This window comes from Elephas maximus, chromosome 19 (assembly GCF_024166365.1).
Source record: "Elephas maximus indicus isolate mEleMax1 chromosome 19, mEleMax1 primary haplotype, whole genome shotgun sequence".
Taxonomy (NCBI): domain Eukaryota; kingdom Metazoa; phylum Chordata; class Mammalia; order Proboscidea; family Elephantidae; genus Elephas; species Elephas maximus.
Genome location: NC_064837.1, coordinates 48,449,182 through 48,466,136, shown reverse-complemented (window position 1 = coordinate 48,466,136; position 16,955 = coordinate 48,449,182). Strand labels below are relative to the sequence as shown.

The 16,955-nt window shown below is 41.3% G+C and overlaps 1 protein-coding gene across 1 annotated transcript; it reads left to right on the top strand.

Moving 5' to 3' along the window:
- The first annotated feature begins 7,905 nt into the window (after positions 1-7,905).
- On the top strand, positions 7,906-11,447 carry LOC126063177 (keratin, type I cuticular Ha4-like). The gene is given in 8 exon segments (XM_049861362.1): positions 7,906-7,977; positions 7,979-8,380; positions 8,483-8,565; positions 9,085-9,241; positions 10,057-10,218; positions 10,313-10,438; positions 10,616-10,836; positions 11,363-11,447. Coding segments are annotated over 8 exon segments (1,308 nt in total).
- The last annotated feature ends 5,508 nt before the right edge of the window (positions 11,448-16,955 follow it).

Genomic DNA, 16,955 nt, shown 5'->3' with positions numbered 1-16,955 from the left:
CATCATTTTCTATGCTTTGAAATACCTTCAGTAGTAGTGGTGTTAACTCTTCTCTGAAAGTTTGGTAGAACTCTGCAGTGAAGCCGTCCGGGCCAGGGCTTTTTTTTGTTGGGAGTTTTTTGATTACCGTTTCAATCTCTTTTTTTGTTATGGGTCTATTTAGTTGTTCTACTTCTGAATGTGTTAGTTTAGGTAGGTAGTGTTTTTCCAGGAATTCATCCATTTCTTCTAGGTTTGCAAATTTGTTAGAGTACAATTTTTCGTAATAATCTGATATGATTCTTTTAATTTCAGTTGGGTCTGTTGTGATGTGGTCCTTCTCGTTTCTTATTCGGGTTATTTGTTTCCTTTCCTGTATTTCTTTAGTCAGTCTAGCCAATGGTTTATCAATTTTGTTAATTTTTTCAAAGAACCAGCTTTTGGCTTTGTTAATTCTTTCAATTGTTTTTCTGTTCTCTAATTCATTTAGTTCAGCTCTAATTTTTATTATTTGTTTTCTTCTGGTGCCTGATGGATTCTTTTGTTGCTCACTTTCTATTTGTTCAAGTTGTAGGGACAGTTCTCTGATTTTGGCTCTTTCTTCTTTTTGTATGTGTGCATTTATCGATATAAATTGGCCTCTGAGCACTGCTTTTGCTGTGTCCCAGAGGTTTTGATAGGAAGTATTTTCATTCTCGTTGCATTCTATGAATTTCCTTATTCCCTCCTTGATGTCTTCTGTAACCCAGTCTTTTTCCAGGAGGGTATTGTTCAGTTGCCAAGTATTTGATTTCTTTTCCCTAGTTTTTCTGTTATTGATTTCTAGTTTTATTGCCTTGTGGTCTAAGAAGATGCTTTGTAATATTTCGATGTTTTGGACTCTGCAAAGGCTTGTTTTATGACCTAATATGTGGTCTATTCTAGAGAATGTTCCATGTGCGCTAGAAAAAAAAGTATACTTTGCAGCAGTTGGGTGGAGAGTTCTGTATAAGTCAATGAGGTCAAGTTGGTTGATTGTTGTGATTAGGTCTTCCGTGTCTCTATTGAGCTTCTTACCGGATGTCCTGTCCTTCTCTGAAAGTGGTGTGTTGAAGTCTCCTACTATAATTGTGGAGGTGTCTATCTCACTTTTCAATTCTGTTCAAATTTGATTTATGTATCTTGCAGCCCTGTCATTGGGTGCATAAATATTTAATATGGTTATGTCTTCCTGATCAATTGTCCCTTTTATCATTATGTAGTGTCCTTCTTTATCCTTTGTGGTGGATTTAAGTCTAAAGTCTATTTTGTCAGAAATTAATATTGCTACTCCTCTTCTTTTTTGCTTATTGTTTGCTTGATATATTTTTTTCCATCCTTTGAGTTTTAGTTTGTGTCTCTAAGTCTAAGGTGTGTCTCTTGTAGGCAGCATATAGACGGATCGTGTTTCTTTACCCAGTCCGTGACTCTCTGTCTCTTTATTGGTGCATTTAGTCCATTTACATTCAGCGTAATTATAGATAAATAAGTGTTTAGTGTTGTCATTTTGCTGCCTTTTTATGTGTGTTGTTAACAATTTCATTTTTCCACTTACTTTTTTGTGCTGAGACGTTTTTCTTAGTAAATTGTGAGATCCTCATTTTTGTAGTGTTTGACTTTATGTTTGTTGAGTCGTTACGTTTTTCTTGGCTTTTATCTTGAGTTATGGAGTTGTTATATCTCTTTGTGATTACCTTATTATTTACCCCTATTTTTCTAAGTAAAAACCTAACCTGTATTGTTCTATATCGCCTTGTATCACTCTCCATATGGCAGTTCTATGCCTCCTGTGTTTAGTCCCTCTTTTTGATTATTGTGATCTTTTACATATTGACTTCCGTGATTCCCTGTTATGAGTATTTTTTTTTAATTAATCTTAATTTGTTTTTGTGATTTCCCTATTTGAGTTGCTATCAGGATGTTCTGTTTTGTGATCTTGTGTTGTGCTGGCATCTGATATTATTGGTTTTCTGACCAAACAATATCCTTTAGTATTTCTTGTAGCTTTGGTTTGGTTTTTGCAAATTCTCTAAACTTGTGTTTATCTGTAAATATCTTAATTTCGCCTTCATATTTCAGAGAGAGTTTTGCTGGATATATGATCCTTGGCTGGCAGTTCTTCTCCTTCAGTGTTCTGTATATGTCGTCCCATTCCCTTCTTGCCTGCATGGTTTCTGCTGAGTAGTCTGAACTTATTCTTATTGATTCTCCCTTGAAGGAAAACTTTCTTTTCTCCCTGGTGCTTTTAAAATTTTCTGTTTATCTTTGGTTTTGGCGAGTTTGATGATAATATGTCTTGGTGTTTTTCTTTTTGGATCAACCTTAAATGGGGTTCGATGAGCATCTTGGATAGATATCCTTTCGTCTTTCATGATGTCAGGGAAGTTTTCTGTCAGGAGTTCTTCAACTATTTTCTCTGTGTTTTCTGTCCTCCCTCCCTGTTCTGGGACTCTAATCACATGCAAGTTATCCTTCTTGATAGAGTCCCACATGATTCTTAGGATTTCTTCATTTTTTTTAATTCTTTTATCTGATTTTTTTTCAGCTATGTTGGTGTTAATTCCCTGGTCCTCCAGATGTCCCAGTCTGCATTCTAATTGCTCAAGTCTGCTCCTCTGACTCCCTATTGTCTAATTCTGTAATTTTATTGTTAATCTTTTGGATTTCTACATGCTGTCTCTCTATGGATTCTTGTAACTTATTAATTTTTCCACTATGTTCTTGAATAATCTTTTTGAGTTCTTCTACAGTTTTATCAGTGTGTTCCTTGGCTTTTTCTGCAGTTTGCCTTATTTCGTTTGTGATGTCTTGAAGCATTTTGTAAATTAGTTTTTTATATTCTGTATCTGATAATTCCAGGATTGTATCTTCATTTGGGAAAGATTTTGATTCTTTTGTTTGGGGGGTTGTAGAAGCTGTCATGGTCTGCTTCTTTATGTGGTTTGATATGGACTGCTGTCTCTGAGCCATCACTGGGAAACTAGTTTTTCCAGAAAATCCGCTGACTGGGACGCTGGCTCCAGGCTCTGAAAACAATCACTTCTTCCCCGTATTTGTTCGTTTTCCGTCTCTAAATCTGTGTTTGTTGTTCAGGGTTCGTAGATTGTTATGTACGTGATTGATTCACTTGTTTTTCCGAGTCTTTGTTGCAAGAGGGATCCGAGGTAGCGTCTACCTAGTCTGCCATCTTGGCCCCGCCTCTTGTTGAATCTACCATCTTATATTGATCTGCATAGTAAGTTGCCATTTTTTTTTCCTACAAATAGAATGGTAATCACAGCTCCTCTTAAAAAAAAAAAAAAACCCAGGGTCAAATTAATTTTACAGCAGATAGAATGCAAGTCTAATCTGAACAGATATATAATCTAAGGGTTTGGAATAAGACACAGGGTAGAAACAGCAATAGCTAAGCTTCTTAAGGGCAGAAAAGTATATTTTTTGGAGGGTCGTTTCATACCCAGCAGTAGAATCTGTATATCATCCTGTTTTCTTCTTTCATACCACCTCTTCTTTCCTGTTTAAATCCGTGACAAACTCTGCACCAGGTCTGTATACTCTATCCACATGTGATGAAATTGTTCACTACAGATCAGTAAGTAAGCACAAGTAAGGCCACGCTTACCTTGCTTACTGGGTAATTAGTCCCTGTCAGGGACTGAAAATTCGAAAAGAGGTTTTGATTCTGTAGGAAGGTGCTGTGGATTTGGGAGAGAGACAGATGCCAGCCATACCTAGAAGCAGAATCTTTGATGAATTGAAAAAATGTAAAACTGTTCACTACAGATTAGTGAGCACAAGTAAGCACAAGTAAGTCTGTGCTTACCTTGCTTATTGGGTAATCTGCCCCTGGGACTCTAACCAGTCCTGTTGATAGACTTTGGCTCCACATCCATCTTCTGATGGGAGCCCAGGTCCCTTTTCAGTTGGCTGGGTTATTTGGCATATTCACTGCTCTTTGGTGATCTGTTTTATTGGTTCCTGGGTTGTCCTGGTCTGTTCTTCTGATGGTGCGTGCCACCCTTGGACATTTGACTTTTTCCCAGGCTCATCTCCTGAATATTTCTAGTGGTCCTATGCCTTTCTGTTTCCCCTGAAAATTTATATTTGCTGTGGGATTGAGCTGTCGTGTTGTCGTTAGGTGCTGTCAAGTCAGTTCTGACTCAGAGCAACACTATGTACAACAGATTAAGATACTGCCTGGCCCTCTGCCATCCTCATGATTGTTGTTATGATTGAGCCCATTGTTGCAACCATTGTGTCAATCCATCTCATTGAGGGTCTTCCTCTTTTTTGCTGACGCTCCTTCTCCATGGACTGGTCCCTCCTGATAACATGTCCAAAGTATGTGAGTTGAAGTCTCATCATCCTTGCTTCTAAGAAGCATTCTGGATGTACTTCTAAGACATACTTGTTTGTTCTTTTGGCAGTCTATGGCATATTGAGCTAAGGCACTTTTTTCATCCTTACATCTGAGGTTAAATCCACTTTGACGAGTTCTTTGAGACTGAAGCTTTTGTTAGCATCTACAGGAAGATCAGCAGGGCTACCCAGGAGTGCTCAGCATTTTTCTCTATAAAAGCCCATTCCATTACTTCCAGGAGTGACACCTCATGACAAGCTTGTGGGATTTGTCACTTTTTAAAACCCCAGTTTACTGAGGAGTAAAGCAATATTCAGGAAGCCTAGGTGTGTCTTCTTGTCTTTGTGCTCAGAGCTGGCATTGGGATTTATAATCTCTCTTCTGTGTTTTGTCTCAGTTCTTGTTTTGTCACACCCTGGCCTAGACCAGTATTTCATCTCTAACTCACAATGAGATGTGATGAACCAGGAAGACTTGGGTCTACTTAATTGGGTGAACTCAGACAAGTTAAATTTCCTCCCAAAATCTCAGTTTCTTCTTCTCTGATACATAGTGACGATAACAGAATTTGAACACAACCGTTTGTAGTGAGGATGGGACACTGTATGTGAAGGTATCTAGTAGACTACCTGACCAGAAAGTGATCCATTGATGTTGGTTTCCTTCCCGTTTCACACTGTTTAGATCCCAATTTTCTCCTCCATAGTCAGGTCCTTCCAGATTTAGAATTCTTTGATTCTAGGAAACAGAACTTACTTCTGAGGTAAACTGTTACAGGGTTAGGTAGGCTTTTGCCCAGATTCTAAATCACCTTAGATTATGCCATTGTGCATTTTCACTTACTTTAGATGCTAAGGAAAGGCAATCTAATTTCCAATCTGGATATATCAACTAATTATGCAAGAGGATGGCCATTTCCTTGGGGAGAGAAGTAAATAAGTATAACTTGGTCTCAGTTCAGGAAGGTACCACAGAGAGTAGCTGGGTGAGAGGACTGCTTAGACAGAGAGAACTTTAGAGGACTGTCAAGGATATGGGATGGGGGAGAACAAGGTCCCCCAGTGGGGATCAGAAGAAAAAACTATAAAGAGAGAGAGACAACTGGTAGAAATGAATCTAAGATTTCCTTCCCCTAACAAAATCAGAGAAGCTTTGATGCCAAATGTAACGTTTTTGCACTGTGCTTAGGTGTTCAGGTTCTGGAGTCAGACACCTGAGTTGTTCAAATCCCAGCTTTGCCACCTATTGGCATGTCTTTCCCAGCCTGTTTCTTCATCAGTAAAATGAGAATAATAAGACCAGCTTTACAGGATTGATGGGAGGATCAAATGAGAAAATGTACAAAAAGCACTCAGCACCTTGTTTGGCATGTAACAAGTATTCATTAAATGGTGTCATCATCACCATTGTTGTCATTGTTATCATCACGACCAAGCTTTGCACAGAGCTGTGAGGCTGGAGGATTCCCAGAGGATGAATAGAGTCCATTTCAAGGCTAAAACCAGAAAGGAGCCTTCAGTGGCAATACAACCCCACATGGAGGACTTATTCTCCTCAAGAGTCAGCCCGAATGAAGTAACCAAACCCACAGGATCAGGAACTTAGTAGAGAGGGTAGGAGATAATGTACCATATGCCCACGTTTTATTCCATCCACTAAGTTAATGCTAAAATTTGCAGTTTTTGTTGATTAATTCATGGATGTAGTTGGGTGCCTGTAGTGCTTGGAAGGTAAGTGAATGAGGTCTGCTCACCATTAGGTTTGCATGAGGGAAGTGCCCAGGTGCTTGCTTCACTAAGTTGAATCTTCACAAAATTCTTTATCTGAACTGTCTAGGCCAAAATAGGAAGGATAAAGGTTACATTAATAATTGTTATCTCTCTCCTCCCTCAGTCATGTTCATACAGCACTTTACAGTTAAAAAGTATGCTCATTCACAACGTCTTACTTTTCACAGGAAAACTAAGAGGTGGGCAGTAATGATTATTACATCCATTTAAGAGATGAGGAAAATAAGACGCAGGAAGGGGAACTGATTTCTCTGGACTCATATAGTCAGTAAAGATGTGAATCCCAGTTATTTAACTCCAAATTGTGTGCTTTTCTGCTTCTCCCATGTTGCCTTTGAAATCCAGACACATCCTTCTTAAGTGACTTATATTGTCTTCCATAAACAATCCTGGGACTTCTTTCCAAACCATGCCTTTGTTTCTGTACAGAACGAAAGACAGAATGACAGGAAAAAGAAGGTGAGGTGGGGAAGTCTATTTTGTTAAGGAGATTAATTGTTGGACAATAGGGAGGATCCTAGGGTTTGGAAGAGTCAAAAGGTAACATGATCCCAGGGGAGATGAAGAAATGCATACTCTATATCACAGGCATTGCAGCTTGTTCTGGGAACATCTCAGACTGGCATAGTCAAACCTCTAGGGGTGTTTAATGTTCTCAGAAAGAGGAGTAGGTATGGAAATAAAGCAAGAGAAATTTCCAGACTTTGAGATAAGGTCATCGTAAATACAAAGATAGCTCTGAACACCTTGCCCTGATTTCCTTTCTTTGTGAGTCTGAAGTGTTATGCTTTGACTCTGCCACCTGAACTCTCATTCTTGTGGACTATTCCTGACATAATTTTCTTTCCAGATATCGCTTCTCTTTCTTATCTTTTAGCAGACTGTTGCTTCAGGGCAGGTTGGCAAAATTTTTCTGTAAAAGGCCAGATGGTAAATAGTTTAGGCTTTGAGGGCCACGTGGTCTCCGTTGTAACTATTCAGCTCTGCCAATGTAGTGCAAAAGCAGCCAGCCATAGGCAATACGAAAATGAATGGGCATGGTTGTGTTTTAATAAATTTTTTTTTACAAAAAACAGGTGGCAGGCCAAACTTGGCTGGCGGGCTGTAGCTTGCCAATTTCTGCTTTAGCGCTATTCCCACCCAGCCAACCAGTTTCCATTTTACTTTCTCATTTCCCAAGCATGGACACTCAAATATTTTCAATCCCTCCCCAGCCAACCAGTTTCCATTTTACTTTCTCATTTCCCAAGCATGGACACTCAAATATTTTCAATCCCTCCATGTACTGGCAAATTCTCTAAGCCCTCAACCAATACTCTCATTGAGTAATGTTCAGGATTCTTGCAGCTGATACATGATGAGCTTCTGCTATAAGGACAAGCTGAGCTCAATGCTGAAATGTGCAAGGACTTGGGAGGAGAGGGACATCTAGAAGAGTATTCATCCCAAGCTCTCCTTCCAGGGAACTGGCGGCAAAACCCTATGGATGAGGGGTATCTGATTCCCAAACAACTCAACCTCATGTCCTCGTTGTTCTCTTCTCTGAGTAATAGGGAGAGCCATTTGGGGCTGTGATGATTCTGCCTCCTTTGAAGCTGTCTGACAAAACTCTGATTTCACCAACCCCAGCATCCAGGAGGAGCCTGACATGACACAAGCTGAATGGAATAATTTTATGGGATGAGGGAGAACTCTTTGGAGGCATCTAACTAGCATATTTTGGAGAAAATTCAGACGAAGTTTTGTGGAAAGAAAACTATGCTGTATGCCAAGCCCCCACCCACCATTAAGGGTATAAAAGGGCCATGGAGGAAGGAGAGGCTCATACCTCACCCACATCCACCTCCAGCAGTTCACCTACTCTTCCATCACCTCTCCCAGCACCATGCCATATGCCTGTTACTTGCCCAGCCTGAGCTGCCGCACTAGCTACTCTTCCCGGCCCTGTGTGCCCCCCAGCTGCCACAGCAGCACCCTACCTGGAGCCTGCAACATCCCTGCCAATGTGGGAAGCTGTGGCTGGCTCTGCGAGGGCTCCTTCAATGGCAATGAGAAGGAGACAATGCAGTTCCTGAATGACCGCCTGGCCAACTACCTGGAGAAGGTGCGCCAGCTGGAGCGGGACAATGCAGAGCTGGAGGGCCGCATTCGTGAATGGTGCCAACAGCAGGTTCCCTATGTGTGCCCGAATTACCAGTCCTACTTCCAGACCATTGAGGAGCTCCAGAAGAAGGTGAGCGGTGGACTTTGAGGGAGCACAGAGGAAGCTGGCTTTCTTTGAACAGTAAGATATTCTCAAGTTCAAGTGATCCTCACCTTAGAATCTTGTTTTCAGATTCTTTGTGCCAAGTCTGAGAATTCCAGGCTGGTGCTGCAGATCGACAATGCCAAGTTGGCCTCTGATGACTTCAGAACCAAGTATGTTGAGACTTTTGGACCAGGTGACCACTAAGGACCCTATGGCTCTTTCATGGCCTTATGGGTCTAATGTTTCCTAGAAGGGAGGAGAAAGCCATTTCCCCTTTTTATTTCTCTCAAGTTTGATTATATAATCAGTTTTAAATAGGGATTCTCGCCCATATGCTATCTGCTCTTCATTCTACATTGTTCTTTCTAGAAGGGCTTCTTAAATCCCCTAATTCAGGGATTTAAATTAGTTGGTCTTTGAGAAAGGATCGGTTTGGTGATAACCAACAAAATTGAGAGGGAAGTGAGAGACTCCATTTCATGGGTCTTCTCAGGTGACTTCCGGTGTTAGGATGAGTCAGGAGGCCTTTCCAGCCAATCCATGCAGAGCTTGAGGGAAACATGTGGACAACAACAGGGAGAAAGCTGTATAAGTTCAAAGAGAGTCAAGATAATCTCACCCAAACAAGGCAGGCAGGGGAGGTGGGCTTCTTTTCTGGATCATCCTCGTGCTCCAATCTGTGTTTTAAGGTATGAGACGGAGCTGTCCCTGAGGCAGCTGGTGGAGGCTGACATCAACAGCCTGCGCAGGATCCTGGATGAGCTGACCCTGTGCAAGTCTGACCTGGAGGCCCAGGTGGAGTCCCTGAGAGAGCAGCTGTTGTGCCTCAAGAAGAACCACGAGGAGGTGAGAGGAAAACAAAAAAGGCACGCTTCAGAGCTAAACCGTAGGCATTGGAAACCAGGAGGCAACACCTGACAGGTTCCCTGGTCTGGGACCCTTCTCCAAAGAACTCAAGTTTAACTCAGAGAATGATACACTATATCTACATCAAGGAGTGAGGAGAGCTTCTAATTCTCAAGCAGCTGGCCCAGAGTTGGGCAGGTGCTGGAGATGTTGAGAAAAAACATTATTCAGCCCAACTTTCTGCTGGTCACAGTGAGGTCCTGAACTTGGTGGTAGAGATGGAGGGAGAAAAAGCAATAAGAAATGGCCCCTCTCTTCAAAGAGTTCACAGTGAGAGATAGCCATGTACAAGGCAGAGTGAAGTATCATGAACAAGCATCATGTTCTAGAAATAATCCAGTTGGCCTGAGAGGAGATAGGGAACTCTTCTCAGAGGCATGTCTTGAAGCAGGAGAAGTATTTCGATACTTGGGTGTTCCAGTCTGAGGGAAGAGGCTGCCAAGTCACAGAAGTGGAAGAGCAGGGTGTATTTGTGCATGGCCAATGAGTCAGTGTGGTTGTGAAATGAGGTAAGAACTACACAGCCAAGTTGAGACTTAGTCCTATAGGAAATGGGAGGTGATTCTAGTTTTTTTGAGAAAGGAATTGATGAGATCCCTATTTGAGTTTATTCCAACACAATATATACGCCAGTCTTTGGGAATAATCAGGGTGTTTCTTTTAGTATATTCCTGGCAGGGCTGGGCTCACTTTCCTGTAGTAGGAAGGTTGCAGATCCATTTCTGTGGGTTTATTCTTTCCCTTTGCTCTATCAGGAAGTCAACTCCCTAAGAAACCAGATTGGAGACCGCCTCAACGTGGAGGTGGATGCTGCACCTACTGTGGACCTAAACCGTGTGCTGAATGAGACCAGGTCTGTATATGAAGCCCTGGTGGAGACCAACCGCAGGGATGTGGAGGAATGGTTCGCCACACAGGTGAGTGTCTAAGCACATGGCACTCTGTACCCGAGGCCTTCCAGGGCCCTTAGACAGGGCCTGACCCCTGTCTTCTCCCCTCTGGATATTTCAGACTGAGGAGCTGAACAAGCAGGTGGTGTCCAGCTCGGAGCAGCTGCAGTCCTACCAGTCAGAGATCATTGAACTGAGACGCACGGTCAATGCCCTGGAGGTCGAGCTGCAGGCCCAGCACAACCAGGTGGGTATTGTTCAGATGACCTGCTAAGAAATGTGAAGGCAGGAAATCAAGCCACTGGGACCCCCTTCAGACCATACACTCTCCCTAACTGTTGGGGCTTGTGGTTCCTTATAACTGCATAAAGAAACCTTTTAAAGCAGGATGTCTCTGACTTTTTTTTTGTCTTCCCTATCACAGAGAAACTCCCTGGAAAACACGCTGACTGAGACCGAGGCCCGCTACAGCTCCCAGCTGTCCCAGGTACAGTACATGATCACCAACGTGGAGTCCCAGCTGGCGGAGATCCGGTCTGACCTGGAGCGGCAGAACCAGGAGTACCAGGTGCTGCTGGATGTCAGGGCCCGGCTGGAGAGTGAGATCAACACTTACCGGGGCCTGCTGGAGAGCGAGGACTGCAAGTGAGTATGATGCTAAAGATTTCTGGGAAAACCTGTAAGGTGGGACTACGAGACGTTATGGGTACACGCATGTTGGTCATATTTTCAGCTCATGAAACAATACGCATTAATTGAGTATCTACTATGTGCCCAATGATACGTGAGATTTACTCAAACGTGGAAGGCACAAAGATGAAAGGAATATATACACTGCCTCAGGGGGCTAACAAGGGAGAGGCAGTGGTAGAGAGATTGCTATTCACAACAATAACTGTTGAGTAAGACAGATTGTGTTAAGTTCCAGGAAAGCTCAAGAGGATGAGGTAGTATTTTTCAAATATTCATTTGTATTTTCATTTAAGAAACATCTTCTACCTTTGCACATGGCATTCTAAGAGAAGGATTTAGTACCAAGCAAATTTGATCCCAACTAACTCCAACCATTGAGAATTCATGGGTTGTCTCATTAAACACAAGGTGTCATGTGTGCTTTAGGGATCTCTCCACTCCTATCCACAAACCATTCTAAACCTCTGTGTCCCCCCAGGCTTCCTTGCAACCCATGTGCTACCACCAATGCTTGTGGCAACTCCCGTGGACCCTGTGGCAGATCTCAAAAATGTTGCTATTAATTTAGAAGCTTGAATCCTCTCTGAAGACATCAATGAAGCCATTTAGATCAAGCATAGGAAAGGTCCTTGGATCCTGTCTTTGCTGGAGTTCAGTTGCCATTTAGAAATCTCGTCATGCCAACTGATAATTCTAGGCACTGAAATGCATTCCAGACTTAACAAGCAAAGACATATATCATCAACTTTCAATGTCTGGAAATCTCCTTCATGTTGGAGGTTGAGCCTCTCTACTTCTAAAGATGTTCAACTAACCTCCTGTAACCTAGAGCTCCAGGTATTACTTTAGGATGTTTCCTGTAAGTATTGTGTTTCCTGCTTTCCTTGTTTCTTTGGTGTTCTCTGGAATGCAAAGAGGCTCCTTCATTTACTTCCCAATAAACTTTATTTCTCTGGCATAGTAAATCTGTTTCTCATTCATATTTATGCATTGTAAAGTACTCATCATGGCTGTTTCATAAAAATACCCCTTCATTAAGAAAATGAAATGGGTTAAAGGATTGGTCCCAGCACTATATGCTTCATAGGTAAATACTGGTGGAGGGGAAATGATACCCCCTATGAGGCACCCAGCAAAGAGAGACCGTGCAGAAAACCTGACCTTCAGCACCCATGCCCATTTTGACTTGCCTGCAGGACCCTTGGGAATTCTTAGAATCCTTGAAAAACCTCATTGCTATCTCCCACTGTCAGCCCCATAAAATTGGAATTTTCTGCTCTCCTGTCTCCTAAATTCCTGAAGACCAGCTTTCATCTCTACCTCTCTGTAAAGACTTCTCAAGGAGCAGCAATTCTCTCCTCTCAATCTCTCTGTTGTGCATGCATCACTAATACAGATACCTGCTTTTTCCTCAAAACATACCTTCATTGATTTCTATAGCCTCACACACTCTGGGTGTTCTTGCTGTCACTTGACTACTCTTTTTGTGTCTTCCGATTAGCCCAACTTCCCCCTTCTGTCACAAGCAGAAGAAATGCCTAGATCCTCAGACCTTTGGTTCACTCTTTCTACATTCCCATTCATGGAGAACTAGCAGCTCTGTACCGATGACTCCCAAATCTTCAGCTCAAGTACCAGGTTTCTGCTTGCCCATAGGACAGGTTTATTTGGTATTGGTCCATCATATCATGTTCAATTGGACTAAGACTTATCTTTGCCAAACTGATTCATCTTGTTATCCATTTGTTACACCTAACACTTTATCTTCTCAAAAGACTCTTAAATGCAGGCTGGCTTCACTCCTTACCACCCCAGCTCTTCAAATTTATTCTTTTCTCTAGGTTGCTCATGTCTATAATGTTCTTCCACAATCTCTTCACCATTTTGTTTCTTATAATTCCAAGAAAGACAAGTGCTCATTAAGCCCCTCCAGAAAATACCAATTCCACCCTCCCCTTATTTGTCTCATCTATGAATTCTTAAAGGTCTCAAGTCTACAGGCCACAATCTTAAATTAATTATCCATTCAATTTAGCTCTATCTGATTGACACAACCACAGTCAACAACCTCTTATTGTGTGTGCCAGGTACTGCGTGGGGTATTGAGAACACAGAAAGAAGTGAACACCAGTCCTGACTCACAGCACGCGTATAGTCTAGAAGGGATAAGACAGTGAGACAACTGTCATACAGACAAAAATAGATGTGGGTCAAGAAAGGTGTATACAAAGAATTATGAATTTCAAAGGTGTGAGAGAATACTTCTGGATGGGCGATAAGAAGACTCCAAGATGGAGGCTGCACTGGATCAGGGCTTTGAAAATCCAAAATATTCTGTTCATATCAATTGTGTCTGTCTTGTTGACTGCAGGTCCTTCAACAGAGACAACATCTTTATCCAACTAATGTAAACCATAATGATGTAAACCATAGAATACTGAAAGTGGAATAAGAAATAATAACATTAATGAGGATTCATGAGAACGTCATTAAAACTTTATATACTTCCCATAGTTCAACTTCAATCAACTATTACTGTACTATAATTCTGAAATAAATTTTGATGGAATATGGTTGAGTGTGTGTAGGTCTGAGAGAAGGGAAAGTTTTTCCAGGCATGAACTTTGGTAAGAAGATGAGAAATCAGAAGGTGTGTTCAGGGTCCCACAGCATGATTCCTAGGCTATGTTGTTGTTGTTGCTATTAGGTGCCATTGAGTCGGTTCTGACTCATAGTGATCCTATGTACAACAGAATGAAACACTGCCTGGTCCTGTGCCATCCTCACAATTGTTGTTATGCTTGAATGCTTTGTTGCAGCCACTGTGTCAATCCATCTAGTTGAGGGTCTTCCTCTTTTTCACTGACCCTCTAGTTTACCAAGCATGTTGTCCATCTTCAAGGACTGGTCCCTCCTGATAATATGTACAAAGTATGTGAGACGAAGTCTTGCCATCCTTGCTTCTAAGCAGCATTCTGGCTGTACTTCTTCCAAGACAGATTTGTTTGTTCTTCTGGCAGTCCATGGTATATTCAGTATTCTTCACCAGCACCATAATTCAAATGCATCAATTCTTACTTGGTCTTCCTTGTTCATTGTCCAGGTTTCACATGCATATGAGGCCACTGAAAACTCCATAGCTTGGGTCAGGTGCACCTTAGTCCTTAAGGTGACATCTTTGCTTTTTAACACTTTAAAGAGGTCTTTTGCAGCAGATTTGCCCAACGCAATGTATCTTTTGATTTCTTGGCTACTCCTTCCATGGGCATTCCTAGGCTAAGCAGAGGATATATGTGGTACTGAAAGATGAAACCACAAAGCAGTTAGGTAGAACCATACCTGGCAGTGCTTTGAATGCTATCTCTGAGATTTGTTTGTAAGTGTCTTAGTTATCTAGTGCTGCTATAACAGAAATACCACAAGCATATGGTTTTAACAAAGAGAAATTTATTTCTTCACAGTAAAGCAGGCTAAAATTCCAAATTGAAAGTGTCAGCTCCAGTGGAAGGCTTTCTCTCTCTATTGGCCTTCTCATCAATCTTCCTCTGGACTAGGAGCTTCTTTGCACAGGAACCCCGGGTCCAAAGGACGTGTTCTGCTCCTGGCACTGCTTTCTTGGTGGCATGAGGTCGCCCATCTCTCTGCTCGCTTCTTTCTTTTATATCTCAAAAGATTGCCTCAACGCTAGCCAGAGCAATTAGGCTAGATAAAGAAGTAAAGGGCATCCAGATTGGCAAGGAAGAAGTAAAAGTATCTCTATTTGCAGATGACATGATCTTATACACAGAAAACCCTAAGGGATCCTCAAGAAAACTACTGAAACTAATAGAAGAGTTCAGCAGAATATTGGGATACAAGATAAACATACAAAAATCAGTGGGATTCCTCTACACCAACAAAAAGAACATCGAAGAGGAAATCACCAAATCAATACCATTTACAGTAGCCCCCAAGAAGGTAAAATACTTAGGAATAAATCTTACCAGAGATGTAAAAGACTTACACAAAGAAAACTACAAAACTCTTCTGCAAGAAACCAAACGAGACCTACATAAGTGGAGAAACATACCTTGCTCATGGATAGGAAGACTTAACATTATAAAAATGTCTATTCTACCAAAAGCGACCTATACATTTAATGTAATTCCGATCCAAATTCCAATGACATTCTTTAATGAGATGGAGAAACAAATCACCAGCTTCATATGGAAGGAAAAGAGGCCCTGGATAAGTAAAGCATTACTGAAAAAGAAGAACAAAGTGGGAGGCCTTACTCTCCCTGATTTTAGAACCTATTATACCGCCACAGTAGTCAAAACAGCCTGGTACTGGTACAACAACAAATACATAGACCAATGGAACAGAATTAAGAATCCAGACATAAATCCATCCACATATGAGCAGTTAATATTTGACAAAGGCCCCAAAGCAGTTAGATGGGGAAAAGACAGTCTTTTTAACAAATGGTGCTGGCATAACTGGATATCCATCTGCAAAAAAATGAAACAAGACCCATACCTCACTCTATGCACAAAAACAAGCTCAAAATGGATCAAAGACTTAAATATAAAATCTAAAATGATAAAGATCATGGAAGAAAAAATAGGGGCAATGTTAGGAGCCCTAATATATGGCATGAACAGTATACAAAACATTACTAACAATGCAGAATAAAAACTAGATAACTGGGAGCTCCTAAAAATCAAACACCTATGCTCATCCAAAGACTTCAGCAAAAGAGTAAAAAGACTACCTACAGGCTGGGAAAAAGTTTTTAGCTATGACATTTCTGATCAGCACCTGGTCTCTAAAATCTACATGATACTACAAAAACTCGGCTACAAAAAGACAAATAACCCAATTAAAAAAATGAGCAAAAGAATATGAACAGACACTTCACTAAAGAAGACATCAGGTAGCTAACAGATACATGAGGAAATGGTCACGATCATTAGCCGTTAGAGAAATGCAAATCAAAACTACAATGAGATTTCATCTCACTCCAACAACAACAACAACAAACTCCAACAAGGCTGGCATTAATCCAAAAAGCACAAAACAATAAATGTTGGAGAGGCTGTGGAGAGACTGGAACACTTACACACTGCTGGTAGGAATATAAAGTGGTATAACCACTTTGGAAATTGATTTGGCGCTTCCTTAAAAAGCTAGAAATAGAACTACCATACACCAAACTACCATACGATCCAGAAATCCCACTCCTTGGAATATATCCTAGAGAAATAAGAGCCTTTACACAAACAGATATATGCACACCCATGTTCATTGCAGCACTGTTTACAATAGCAAAAAGATGGAAGCAACCAAGGTGCCCATCAACGGATGAATGGATAAATTATGGTATATTCACACACTGGAATACTAAAACTATGCATTGATAAAGAACAGTGATGGATCTGTGAAACATTTCAACATGGAGGAATCTGGAAGGCATTATGGTGAGTGAAATCAGTGCAAAAGGAAAAATATTGTATAAGACCACTATTATAAGAACTCAAGAAATGTTTAAACAGAGGAGAAAATATTTTTTGATGGTTATAAGAGGGGGGAGAGATGGAGGGTAGGACATGGGTATTCACTAATTAGTAGATAAGAACTACTTTAGGTGATGGGAAAGACAACACACAATATAGGCGAGGTCAGCATAACTGGACTAAACGAAAAGCAAAGAAGTTTCCTGAATAAACTGAATGCTTCGAAGGTCAGTGTAGCAGGGGCAGGGGTTTGGGGACCATGGTTTCAGGGGATATCTAAGTCAATTGGCATAATAAAATCTATTAAGAAAACATTCTGCATCCCACTTTGGAGAGCAGCGTCTGGGGTCTTAAACGCTAGCAAGTGGCCATCTAAGATGCATCAATTGGTCTCAACCCACCTGGATCAAAGGAGAATGAAGAACACCAAGGACACAAGGTAATTAGGAGCCCAAGAGACAGAAAGAGCCACATAAACCAGAGACTGTATCAGCCTGAGACCAGAAGGGCTAGATGGTGCCCGGCTACAATCGATGACTGCCCTGACAGGAAACACAACAGAGAACCCCTGAGGGA